General features: G+C 42.0%; 1 protein-coding gene across 3 annotated transcripts in view; it reads left to right on the top strand.

Moving 5' to 3' along the window:
• Positions 1 to 14,396, top strand: part of exosc9 (exosome component 9) — a 137,356-nt gene that overhangs the window by 23,591 nt on the left and 99,369 nt on the right. For 2 of the 3 annotated variants that reach the window (XM_068023212.1, XM_068023128.1), the window contains exon 3: positions 13,408 to 13,527. The exons of the other annotated variant lie outside the window; for it this stretch is intronic. In XM_068023212.1, the coding sequence (XP_067879313.1) occupies positions 13,408 to 13,527 (120 nt within the window). The remainder of the gene's footprint in view (positions 1 to 13,407; positions 13,528 to 14,396) is intronic. 3 annotated transcript variants of the gene reach the window in all.

Genomic DNA, 14,396 nt, shown 5'->3' with positions numbered 1-14,396 from the left:
ACAGGTGGGGATGTTTGGTTGGAATATGGGATTAGTGTAGGATTAGTATAAATGGGTGGTTGATGTTCGGCACAGACTCGGTGGGCCGAAGGGCCTGTTTCAGTGCTGTATCTCTAATCTAATTGTTATATTTTTCATTTCTAGATGTACTTTTATTCTCTCCTTTGGTAGGGATTCCATTTTTCCAATGTTAAGCTGACTGTCTATAATTCCCTGGGAATGTTCTGTCCCCTTTCTTAGATATAACTATTACCTTAGCCATTTGCCAGTTTTCTGGCTCTACACCTTTTTCTAACAAATTATTAAATATGTATAGTAATGCCTCTGCTAGCTCTTCCCTCGATTCTTTCAAAATAAGTGGATGTGATCCATCTGGACCAGGGGCTTCATCCTCTGAGTTTGATTAGTTTATTCAATACATCCATTTTTTAAATGCACTTATCTCATTGCTCATCTCATCATTCAATGTCATGTCTACCTGTCCTATTTCCCCAGTAAACACCAAAGCGAAATAATTATTTAATATTTCTGCCATTTCTCTAAGGTTATCTGTGGCATTATCCTGCCTATCCCTTACTGACCCTATTCCCATTACAGCCTTCCTTTTTTTTAATTGATGTGCCTGTAAAGTATTGTACTATTTGTTTAATGTTCCTTGATAATATAATTCATTGTTCCTCATTCCCTAGCTCATTTTTTTTTACTTTTCTCCTAATCGCTTCATATTCTCTCATCATGTCCTCCTCCTTTTTCCTAACCATCAGTTGTTCCCTTATGTCTTTATTCATCCATGGATTCTCACCAGTGTTTAGTTTGTTCTTTCCTTTTAGCAGAATACATTTTTCCTGCACTCTGTTGAACACCGTTTTAAATGTTTCCCATTGTTGTTCTACATCATTGTTTGCCAATATTGTTGCCCATTTTATTTTCCCAAGTTCTATTCTCAGCTGCTCAAAATCAGCTTTTCTCCAATCTATTAATCTGTTTTTTGTCATAATTATGTCCCTCTTTATCATTATCTTAAAGCATGTAATATTATGGTCATTACTGCCTAGATGTTCCCCTACTTCTCTTATCTGCTGAGGTTCATTTTCCTTACTAGATCCAATAGTGGCTCTTTACAGATTGGGTTAGAAAGGAGTCTTGTACACATTGTAGGAACTCCATTCCCTTATCCCCTTTACCTACTTCTTCTGTCTAATTAACATCTGGGTAGTTGAAATCCTCCATAACGATGATTCTATGTTTTGTACTCAACTCCCTAATTTATCTGCATATTTTTTGCTCCACCACTCTTCCACTTTAATAGGAATTCCTCTCACTTTATGTTTAGCCATCTTTTTAGACTCCTGTTCTAAAATTCTATGTATTCCCCTGTCATCACCTGTCCTCCCTTACTTTAGTCTTTCCTATGCTCTCCTTCCTTGTTTTGTTTATAATAAGCTGCTTATGGTTCTTGTAGATCCTTCCCCCCCCCCCCCCATCTTACGAGTTTAAAGCCTTTGCCACCTCGCTATTTACCATTTCTACTGGGACACAGGTTCAAGTGGAACCCATCTCATCGGTTCATCTTCCTGTCCCAGAACTGGTGCCAATCTCCCATGAAGAGGCTTATAATGTTGCCAAAAAGAGTAGTAAGCATGAAGATTGGGAGGATTTACACATATTTTGGTTCTGTCTTCACAAAGGAGGACACAAATAACCTCCCAGAAATGTTAGGGAACTAAGGGTCTAATGAGAGGAAGGAACTGAAGGAAGTCGGTATTAGTTAAAAAAAAAAATAGTGCGAGGGAAATTAATGGGGTTAACGGCTGACAAATCCTCAGGGCCTAATAATCTACATCCCAGAGTGCTAAAGGAAGTGGCCCTGGAAACAGTGGATGCATTGGTGGTCATCTTCCAAAATTCTATAGACTCTGGAGCAGTTCCTACAGATTGGAGGGTGGCAAATGTAACCCCACTATTTAAAAAAGGAGGGAGAGAAAAAGAGAATTACAGACCAGTTAGCCTTACATCAGTAGTGGGGAAAATGCTAGAGTCTGTTATAAAGGATGTGATAGCAGAACACCTGGAAAGCATAAACGGGATTGGACAAAGTCAGCATGGGTTTATGAAAGGGAAATCATGCTTAACAAATCTACTGGAGTTTTTTGAGGATGTAACTAGTAGAATAGATAAGGGAGAACCAGTGAATGTGGTGTATTTGGATTTTCAGAAGGCTTTTGATAAGGTCCCACATCAGAGGGTTGTGTACAAAATGAAAGCACATGGGATTGGGGGTAACATACTGGCATGGATTGAGAATTGGTTGACAGTCAGAAAACAGAGAGTAGAAATAGACGGGTCTTTTTCCGGGTGGCGGGTATTGACTAGTAGGGTACTGCAGGGATCAGTGCTTGGGCCCCAGCTATTCAAAATATATATTAATGACTTGGGTGAGGGAACTAAATGTAACGTTTCCAAGTTTGCAGACGACACAAAGCTGGGGGGTGGAATGTGAGCTGTGAGGAGGATGCAAAGAGGCTCCAGTGTGATTTGGACAAGTTGAATGAGTGGACTAATGCATGGCAGATGCAGTATAATGTGGATAAATGAGAGGTTATCCACTTTGGTAGCAAAAACAGGAAGGCAGATTATTATCTCAATGGTGATAGATTGGGAAAGGGGGAGGTGCAACGAGACCTGGGTGTCCTTGTACACCAGTTGCTGAAAGCAAGCATTCAGGTGCAGCAAGCAGCTAGGAAGGCAAATGGTACGTTGGCCTTCATTGCAAGAGGATTTGAGTACAGGAGCAAGGATGTCTTACTGCAGTTGTACAGGGCCCTGGTGAGACCACATCTGGAGTATTGTGTGCAGTTTTGGTCTTCTTATCTGAGGAAGAATGTTTTTGCCATGGAGGGAGTGCAAAGAAGATTTAATAGGCTGATTCCTGGGATGGCAGAATTGACGTATGAGGAGAGATTGGGTCGACTAGGCCTATATTCACTAGAGTTTAGAAGAATGAGAGGGGATCTCATAGAAACCTATAAAATTCTAATTTGACTAGACAGGCTAGATACAGGGAGGAAGTTCCCAATGGTAGGGGAGTCCAGAACCAGGGGTCACAGTCTCAGGATATGGGGTATGCCTTTTAGAACCGAGATGAGGAGAAATTTCTTCACTCAGAGGGTGGTGAACCTCTGGAATTCTCTATGGCAGAAGGCAGTGGAGGCCAAGTCATTAAATATATTCAAGAAGGAGATGGATATATTAATGCCAAAGGGATCAAGGGATAGGGGGAGAAAGCGGGAGCAGGGTACTGAATTAGACAATCATCCATGATATTTTTGAATGGCGGAGCAGGCCCGAAGGGCTGAATGGCCTACTCCTGCTCCTATTTTCTATGTTTCTATGATTTTAGAATTCAGCAAAGGAGGACCAGGAACTTGACAAGGAAAGAGAAAAAAGAATATGAAAGTAGAGTAGCAAGAGACACAAAAACAGATTGTAAACTTTTCTATAGGTATGTAAACAGGAAGAGATTAGTGAAAGTAAACTTGGGCCCAATAGAGGCAGAGATAGCTTAAAATTATAATGGGGAATAAGGACATAGCCGTGACATGAAACAAATACTTTGTATCTGTCTTCACAGTAGAAGACACAAAAACATTCTGGAAATAATGGGGAACCAAGGGTCTAGCAAGAATGAGGAACTTAAATAAATCAGTATAAGTAAAGAAATAGTACTGGAGAAATTAATGGGACTAAGTGGCAACAATTCTCCAGATCTGACAACCTGCATCCTAGGGTTTTCAAAGAGGTAGCTGCAGAGATGGTGGATGCATTGGTTTTGATCTTCCAGAATTCCTTGGATTCTAGAACAGTTCCCAGGATTGGAAGGTAGCAAACATAGCCCCACTACTTAAGAAAGGAGGAAGAGAGAAAATGGGGATGTATCGGCAAGTCAGCCTAGCATCAGTAGTAGGCAAAATAATAGAATCTATTAGTATGGATGTGGTAACAGGGCACTTAGAAAATCATAATATGATTAAGCAGAGTCAACATGGATTTATGGAAGTGAAATTGTGTTTGACAAATCTGTTGTAGATTTTTGAGGATGTAACTAGTAGGATGGGTAAGGAGGAAACCAGTGGATGTAGTGTATTTTAATTTACAAAAATCATGTGATAAGGTGCCACAGAAGAGATTATTACATGAAATTGGGACTAATGGGATTAAAGGTAATATATTAGCAGGGATTGAGGATTGGTTAATAAACAGAAAACACAAAGTGGGACTTTTTGGCTCGGCAGGCAGTAACCGCAAGGATCAGTACTTGGGCCTCAGCTATTTACAATCTATATTGATAACTGGATGAGGGGACTGAGTGTAACGTGACCAAGTTTGCTGATGATACAAAGTTAGGTGGGAAAATAAGCTGTGAGGAGGATGCAAAGGGGCTGCAGTAGAATCACAGTCTAAGAATAAGGGATAAGCCATCTAGGACTGAGATGAGGAGAGATTTCTTCACCCAGAAAGTGGTGAATCTGTGGAATTCTCTACCACGGAAAGCAGTTGAGGCCAAATCATTAAATATATTCAAGAAAGAGTTAGATATAGTTCTTAGGGCCAATGGGATGAAGGGATACGGGGAGAAAGCAGTAACAGGTCACTGAGTTTGGATGATCAGCCACAATCGTATTGAATGGTGGAGCGGACTCGAAGGGCTGAATGGCCTACTCCTATTTTTCTATGCTTCTGTGTTTTTTTTTTCTATTTCGAATCATAGAATGGTTACAGCACAGGAGGAGGCCATTTGGCCCATCATGTCTATGCCGTCTCTCCACAAGATTAAATCAGCTAATCTCACTATACCGCCCTTTTCCCGTAGCCCTATAAATTTTTCTCTTCAGATAATAATTCAATTCCCTTTTGAAAGGCACTATTGAATCTGTCTCCACCACTCCATACTCACAGGCAGTGCATTTCAGGGCCGAAAAACTCGCTGCATTTAAAAAAAAGTCCTCCTGTCACCGTTGCTTCTTTGGCCATTTACTTTCAATTGGAGTCTTCTGGTTCTCAACCCTTGCTCCTATGGGAACAGTTTCTCCCTATCTAGTCTATCCAGACCCTTCATGATTCTGAACACCTCTATCAGATCTCCTCTCAACCTTCTCTTCTTTAAGGAGAACAATTCCAGCTTCTCCAATTGATATTGATAACTGAAGTCCCTCATCCCAGGAAGCATTCTCAAAAATCTTTTCTGCACCCGATCTAAAACTGTTACATAGTTCCTAAAGTGTGATGCCCAGAATTGGACACAATACTCCAGTTGAGACTGAACCAGTGGTTTATAAAGGTTCACCATAACTTCCTTGCTATTGTACACTATGCCCCTATTTATGAAGCTCAGGATCCTGTATGCCTTTCTAAACACTTTTTCAACCTGCTGTACCACCTTCAATGATTTGTACACATATACCCCAAGGTCCCTCTGCTCCTGTACATGCTTTAGAATTATATCCTTTATTTTGCCTCTCCTCATTCTTCCTACCAAAATGTATCACTTGACACGCTTCTGTATTAAATTTCATCTGCCACGTGCCCGCCCATTCCACTGGCCTGTCTATGTCCTCTTGAAGTCTATCACTATCCTCCTCACAGCTCGTAATACTTCCAAGTTTTGTGGCATTCACAAATTTTGGAATTGTACCCACACACCCAAGTCCAAGACATTAATATAGATCAAGAGAAGCAGTGGTCCTTGTACCAACTCCTGGGGAACAGCACTGCTGTATACCTTTCTCCAGCTCTCAAAACAATCAGTATTACTTTGTTTCCTGTCACTCAGCCAACTTTGTATCTATGCTGCCACTTTCCCTTTTATTTCATGGGCTTTAACTTTGCAGACAAGCCTGTTATGTGGCACTTTATCAAATGCCTTTTGGAAGTCCCATGTACATCACATCAACTCTATATACCCTCATCAACCCTCTCTGTTACCCCATAAAAAAATGCAAACAAGTTAGTTCAGCATGATTTGCCTTTAACAAATTCATGCTGGCTTTTCCTAATTAATCCACATTTGTTCAAGTGACTGTTAATTTTGTCCCAGATTATCTTTTCTAAAAGCTTTCCCACCACTGAGATTAAACTGACTGACCTGTTGTTGCTGGGTTTATCCTTACACCCTTTTTTGAACAAGGGTGTAACATTTTCAATTCTCTGGTCCTCTAGCAACACCCCTGTATCCAAGGAGAATTGGAAGTTTATGGCTAGAGCCTCTGCAATTTCCACCCTTACTTCCCTCAGTGTCCTCAGATGCGTCTGATCCAGTCCTGGTGACTTATCAACTTTAAGTATAGCCAGCCTTTCTAATACCTTCTCTTTATCAAATGTTAGACCATCAAGTGTCTCAACTACTTTCTCTTTCACAATGACTTCGATAGCATCATCTTTCTTGGTAAAGACACATGCAAAGTACTCATTTAATATCTCAGCCATGCCTCCTTCCTCCAAGCGTAAATCCCCTTTTTGGGCCCAAATCGGCCCACCCCTCCTCTTGCTATCCTTTTATTATTCGTATGCCTATAGAAGACTTTGCATTCCCTTTTTATGTTTGTTGCCAGTCACTTCTCATACTCTCTTTTTGCTTCTCTCGTTTCTTTTTTCACTTCCCCTCTGAATTTTCTCTCTTCAGCCTGGTTCTCCTTGTATTATCAACCTGACATCTGTCATACACACCCTTTTTCTGCTTCATCTTACTCTCTCTCTCTTTTTTTCATCCAAGGAGCTCTGGCTTTGTCTTATTTTCCCCCTTCGTGGCAATGTAACTCGACCGTACCCGCACCATTAAAGGCCTGCTCGCGTATGAAATTGCAACCTGACCTGGGCCCGACCCGACCACATCCAACCCAAACCCGACCCGGGCACGGATCCTTTGATTTTTGTTTCCACGCCCGACCCGACCTGATCACTTTAATAAAGTTAATTATATCAAGCAGGTTATTGTGCTGTACCTTGTCCAAATGTTGTGGTCCTCCGTTCCGGCAGCATGTTTCCCGCCTTGACGTCCCAGCTGAATGTTCAGATTTTGAAGATTACTTCCCGCCTTGAGCAAGGCAGCGCTGTGTCCACGTCCAATCCAACCCGACCCGACCCAAACCCGACACGTCATGTCGGGTCTGGTCGGGTAGCCATGCTTTACACACCATCTCCTCATTAAAGGCAGCCCATATTTCAGGTACAGTTTTGCCTGCCAATCGTTGATTCCAATTTACCTGGGCCAGATCCATTCTCATCCATAGGGGTCTTCCTCAATTAATTATTTTTACTCTGGATTGCTCCTTCTCCTTTTCCATAGCTCACCTAAACCTTATGATGCCAATGGTCACTGTCCCCCAAATATTTCCTGACTGACACTTGACCTACCTCAATCCCCAGAACTGGATCCAGCAATGCATCCTGCTTCATTGGGTCGGAAACATACTAATCTATAAAATTCTCCGGATCACCCTTCAGAAACTCTTCCCCCTCTGCCTTTTACATTACTATCCCAGTCTGTATTAGGATAATGTAACTAATATAGAAAGCTTAGGAGAGTGGGCAAGAATATGGCAGATGAACTACAATAGGGTGAAGTGTGATGTTATCCACTTTGGTAGGAAAAATAAAAAAGCAGAATTTCTTTGAATGCTGAGAGACTGGGAAATTTTGTATTCAGAGGGACCTGGGTGGCCTTGTATATGAATCGCAGAAAGTTAATATGCAGGTACACCAAGCAATTAGGAAGGCAAATGGTATGTTCACTTTTGTTGCAAAGGGATTGGAGTCTTAGTACAACTGTACAGGGCATTGGTGAAGCTACACCTAGAGTACTGTGATTAAAAACAGTGAACACTAGAAATACTCAGCAGGTCTGCCAGCATTTGTGGAGAGACAGAGTTAATTTTTCAACTAGATAGATTTTTAATAGACAAGGGTTACGGGGGAAAGTTAGGAAAGTGGAGCTGAGATCACAGCAGATCCGCCATGATCTTATCGAATGGCAGAGCAGGCTTGAAAGGCCAAATGGCCTACTCTTGCTCCTAAGTCCTATGTTCCTAGGTCAATGGCCCTTCATTGGAATTGGTAAAAGTTAGAAATGTAATACGTTTTAAATAGGTCAAATGGGAGAGGGTGGTAAATGAACAAAAGGGAAGGTCTGTGATAGGGTGAAGGACAGGAGAGATTAAATGACAAGAGTTGTTGGGGCAGAGCCAAAGGAAGTGGTGATGGGACAAGTAAAAAAACGAAAGATGGAGCACTCTGTGCAGTTTTGGTCATCTTACCTGTTACGACCGAGGCGGGAGGAGTGCTCTGTTAGTTCAGTCCCACTTCTCCACAGGTCACAGCATATATTTAAATTTTCCTACTTACCGAAAGTTGGTCAGTCAGATACTCTATTTTTCCCCAGAATAAACACACCAACCAGGCATCTTTAATAAACAACAAAATTATTAATTTATGATAAACCGACTCTTAACCAATAATGTAAACATATGCATGAATTGAAATATTAAAGCCCTTTATTTATCCTAGCCCTCACGCACACACTCATACGCACACAACTGGTTAACCAGAAAGAAAGGATTTTTGTTTACAGCTGTTACAAAGAAATAGAAGGAATTTTAAAAAAAAACTTAGGCTGAAAAGAAGGTATGGAAGGAAGTCCTTTTTTTTGCCAAGGTGTCCCAATGGCAAATTGGCAGCTGTCAATGGGATCTTCCTAGAACAGTTCTTTCCAGGCAATGTTGTTGATTGGTCTGGGTAGGCTTTCCAAGAGATGCAGCACAGAAAGCTCCAGTTAAGCTTTACAGCAGGAAGCAGCAACAAGGATTTTCTTAGGTCTTCTAGCAGCAATGTAACAGTAAAGGTTTCTTCAGATACAGGAAGAAATAGTAAACACACTTGATGCAGGAATTCTTTTCAAGAGAGAAAGATTATCAGCTGTCGTTTCCTGGCAGGCACACAGCAACTGCCCTTTTTTAACAGTTCAAAATGAAACCAAAACTGTTCTGAAGCAAGTCGCATGACAACCATAAATCTTGGCCTGTCACTCCTTTGCAAACTTTTTTCCCCAAGTCAAAAGCATAACCCCTGCCGAGTTATTTGGACACAGTTGCCTTCCAGTTTGTTTACATTTCACTCAAACAAAGTTCAGCAATCTGCAGATGAATCAATGTCCATAATTCAAGTTCTTTAAAACATATTTTACAAGAAAAAAAGACGAAATCTTGTAGCATACCTAAGGAAGCAAGTACTTGCCCTGGGGAAGTCCGACGAAGGTTCACTAGACCGGTTTCTGGGCTGAAGGGATTATTCTATGAAGAGAATTTGAGTTGACTGGGCCTATGTTCCTTGGAGTTTAGGAGAATGAGAGATGATCTAATTGAAACAGGACTAATTAATGACCTCATAGTGAAGGTGCCCCTTCATAATATGATCGAATTTCACATTCAGTTTGAGGGAGAGAAGGGCGAATCTAAGATTAGTATTTTAGACTTGAATAAGGGCAATTATGAGGGCATGAAGGCAGAGCTGGCTAAAGTAAACTGGCAAATTAGGTTAAGGGATAGGTCAGTTGAGATGCGGTGGCAAACATTTAAGGAGATATTTCAGAATACTCAGAAAAGATGCATTCTGTAAGGGAAGAATGTTCCATCCGTGGCTAACTAAGGAAGTTAAAGGTAGAATCAAATTAAAAGAAAAAGCATATAATTCCGCAAACATGAGTGGCAGGTCAGAAGCTAAAGAACAGCAAAGCATGACTAAAAAGTTTAATAAGGAGGGAGAAGTTAGAATACGAGAGAAAGCTAGCTAGAAATATAAAAACAGATAGTTTCTACAAATATTTTAAAAGGAAAAGCGTAAGTAAAGTGAGTGTTGGTCCTCTAGAGAATGAGTCTGGGAAATTAATAATGGTAAATAAGGAGATGGCAGATGAATGAAACAGATATTTTGCATCTGTCTTCACTGTAGAGGATACAAATAACATCCCAGACATAATTGTGAATCAGGAATTGAAAGGGAGGGAGGAACATAAAACAATTACAAGTACCGGGAAAGGGTACTAAACAAATTTAGAACTAAAAACTGACAAGTCCCCAGGTCCTGATGGACTTCATCCTAGGGTCTTAAAAGAAGTGGCTGCTGAGATGGTAGATGCATTGGTTTTAATTTTGCAAAATTCCCTAGATTCTGGAAAGGTCCCATCTAATTGGAAAATTGTAAATGTGACTCCTCTATTCAAGAAAGCAGGGAGACAGAAAGCAGGAAACTACAGGCCAGTTGGATTAACATCTGTCATAGGGAAAATGCTGCTCTCTATTATTAAGGAGGTTATAGGGTGGTACTTAAAAAATCTCAATGTAATCAGGCAAAGGCAACATCGTTTTATGAAAGGGAAATCATGTTTGACTAATTTATTAGATTTCTTTGGGACTAAGGGAATTTCTCTTTCAGAGAGCCAGTGCGGACTCGAATGGGCCAAATGGCCTCCTTCTGTGCTGTAACAATTCTGTGATTCTGTAATTCTTTGACGAAGTAACAAGCAACGTGGATAAAGGGGAACCTATGGATGTGGTGTACTTGGACTTCCAGAAGGCATTTGACAAGGTGCCACATCAAAGGTTACGAAGCAAAATAAGAACTTATGGTGTAGGGGATGATATATTAGCATGGATAAAGGACTAGTTGGCTAACAGGAAGTGGAGAGTAGGGATAAATGGGTCTTTTCGGGTTGACAAGCTGTAACTAGTGGAATGCCACAGGGATCAGTGCTGAGGCCTCAACTACTTACAATTTATACCAATGACTTGGATGAAGGGACTGAATGTATAGTTGCTAAATTTGCTGATGACACAAAGATAGGTAGGAAAGTAAGTTGTGAAGTGGACATAAGGAACCTGCAAAGGGTTAATTGAGTGGGCAAAAATTTGGCAAATGGAGTATCATGTGGGAAAATATGAAGTTTTCCACTTTGGCAGGAAGAATAGTGAAGCAGCATATTATTTAAATGGAGAGAGATGCAGAACTCTGAGGTATAGAGGGTGTCCTGGTGCATAAATCACAAAAGGAAGTATGCAGATACAGCAAGTGATTAGGAGGACAAATTGAATGTTGTTTATTGCAAGGGCAATGAAATATAAAAGTAGGTATGTTTTGCTGCAGTTGTATAGGGTGAGACCACATCTGAAGTACTGTGTACAGTTTTGGTCTCCTTATTTGAGAAAGGATATAAATGCATTAGAGGCAGTACAGAGAAAGTTCACTCGACTGATACCTGGGATGGGCGGGTTATCTTATTAGAAAAGGTTGGACAAGTTGGGTCTGTATCCATTGGAGTTCAGAAGAATGAGGTGATCTTATTGAAACATAGAAAATCCTGAGGGGGCTTGACGGGGTGGATGCTGAAAGGATGTTTCCCTTTGTGGGAAAGACTAGAACTAGGGAACACAGTTTAAAATAAGGGGTTGCCTATTTAAGACGGAGATGAGGAGAAATTTTTTCTCTGAGGGTTGAGAGTGGTGGAGGCAGGGTCATTGAATATTTTTAAGGCAGAGGTAGATAAATCCTTGACTAACAAGGGAGTCAAAGGGTATCGGGGGTTGGCAGGAAAGTGGAGTTGAGGCCACAATCAGATCAGCAATGACCTTATTAAATGGCGAAGCAGGCTACTTCTGCTCCTAATTCGTATGCTCGTATGAAACATATAAAATTCTTAAGGGTTTTGGCAGGGTGGATGCTGAGAAAATGTTTCTCCTGGTTGGGAATCAACAATGCCATGTCACAGTCCTAGAATAAAGGTTCTGCCATTTAGGACTGAGATGAGGAGAAATTTCTTCACTCGAGGGGTTGTGAATCTTGGAATTCTCTACCCCAGAGAGTTGTGGATGCTCAGTCATTGGGTATATTCAAGACTGAGGTTGATAGATTTTTAGGTGCTAAGGGAATTAAGAGATTTAGGAGTAGTGCTGGAAGGTGGAATAAAAAATTACTTATGATCTTATGAATGGTGGAGCAGGCTCAAAGGGCAAATTGGGCTACTTCATTTCCTATTTCTTATGAGTCTTATGATAGAGGCCGTCATTTACATGTGTGCAGTATTTGCTGAGGTCCTCTGTATTCTAATCTCCAGTCTGTGGCTGTTATGTCATCGTTCCCCTGATGCTCTTGCATTGTGCTGTTGAAGGCAAATGCTGCCATAAGGCCACTAGATGGCACATTGATTGCTGTCAATGACATGTATTTTAGTATAGTATGACCGATGGGGGCTGCAGGAGTAAACTTTTTTTTGAGTAATTTTAAGAATTGGTAGACGTTCTGCTTGAAACTAATTGTTATGATTAACGTATAGGGGATCGAGAGCAGCCTGAGTGTGCCCTGGAATCTCAAAATATAAAATTGCAGCATGTAACAATGGCCTTTCTGTGAACCAGGGGAATAGTGGCAGCCATGAATAGGCTGCAGTAGGATGGCACATCTAGCAGGCAGAGGAAAGGGCACACATGACATCCAGGAACAGGCCACAGCACAATAGAGGCTGACCACCACCCAGAGATAAAAGGAGCAGATAATAAAACACCAAACTGTGAATTTGGAAAAGGAAGGACAAAAGCAGTGCTTTCCTGGAGGATGCTTCAGCTTGACAAAATCATTGTGCTTCAGTGCAAAATAAGTTGCTATGGCACAACCTCCATGTCTCCTTCCTGCTCAGGGGTGTCAGCAGCAGTGGCTCAAAGTGTCAGCTCTTCCTGAGCACTTGCTTGCAGTTCTCTGCTGGGATGCCAAATGGCACCAGGCCTGCGGGAGCTGCACCCATTTCCACACAGAAAACCTCTGTCTTGTAACAGTCAATGAAAAATGAAGTGCTGGCACAGATGTCAAGTGAAACCATTGCCATTTGTAATTCCCATCCAAATTGAGCTGGTGGTTGAGAGGCCTCATTGGGTTTAAGGAAGGGGTTGGGAAAGGGCAGACTGGGGCTGTCAGTGAAGCAACTAACTAGAATGATCTTGCTGCCATCAACATGTGGTAAAATAAATATATTTTGAGGCACAGAGGGCAGTGAAAAAGAAACATGATAGCAAGGAAGACACAGTCAGGGATTGACTAAATATTTTTGCAAAGAACCATTATTTTTGCCAGGACACCAGGAATGCTCCCTGCTCCTCATTGAATCATGTCAAAGATCTTTGACATCCACCTGAACATGCAGACAGACCTTTGGTTTAATGTTTAATCTAGAAGAAGATACCTCTGACACTGCAGATCTCCCTCAGTGCTGCAGTGTAGTGCAATTAATATTGGCTATGATTATGCAGACATGTTTTTCTTTTCTGGACTCGAAGTAAAAGATGCCTAATTTGTCTTCAACTGTCATTTCAGGGTTCTTGCACAAGTGTCATGTGAACTTGTTACTCCTAAACTTAGTCGGCCTACAGAAGGCATCATCTTCTTCAATTTGGAGCTCTCTCCAATGGCTTCACCTGCGTTTGAACCTGGCAGGTTAGTCTGGCATGTGAACAACCATGGAATATTACCATTGTAAACAATTTTCCAGCAACCAACCAGGTTTTCCTTTTGGCTGCGTTTGCTGACAATGCTACCACTAGGTGGTGCTGCAGTGGCACATGCACAAATTCAGCATGTGCCACTAAAACGTCACCGTCTGCGACTTCAGGCAGCTGCCAGGACTAAAGATGGCGCTGCTCAAATAATCACACGAAGGCAACCTAACCTAAACACATGGCAGCACACAATAGCGGGAGGGAGAGAGCGAGCAAGCCAGCGGGCCGGGGAGGGGGGTGGCCGGAGACAACAGCGAGGAGGGGAGCGGAGCGGCCGGAGAGTGGGGTGGCTGGAGAGAGCAGTGAGGGGAGGAGCGGAGCAGCCGGAGAGAGCAGCAAGGGGGTGGGGGGGAGCAGAGCGGCCGGAGAAAGCAGCGAAGGGGGAGCGGAGCGGCCGGAAAGAGCAGGGCGGCTGGAGAGAGCAGCGGAGCTTGAGGGGCATGGGTTAGCGTTGCATTGCCAGGCGTGTTGCCCGAAGATACACACATCACGCGATGACGTCATCGGCGCATGCGCTAACCAGTCCTGGCAGGTCGGAACACCGCATGCGCCGAAAGCAGGAGACCGTCTGCGCATGTGCGCACCTTGGTGCAGCCTGATGACGTCTGGCCGGCTGCGTTGTCAGGAATCACTTTGTTTCCTTTTTGACACCGGACGTGTTTACTTTCTCTTTTGTGAATATCGGAAATGCTTTTGACACCTGGTGCATTAAAATTATTACCTGTGTTTATACCTTCTCATTTTAACATTTAATGTGTTACTGAATATATTTATTTGAATTATAAGCCAAAAGTGGGAATTCAGGTT

Source organism: Heterodontus francisci, chromosome 1 (genome assembly GCF_036365525.1).
Source record: "Heterodontus francisci isolate sHetFra1 chromosome 1, sHetFra1.hap1, whole genome shotgun sequence".
NCBI classification, from domain to species: Eukaryota; Metazoa; Chordata; class Chondrichthyes; order Heterodontiformes; family Heterodontidae; genus Heterodontus; species Heterodontus francisci.
This window is presented reverse-complemented; position numbering and strand designations above follow the sequence as displayed.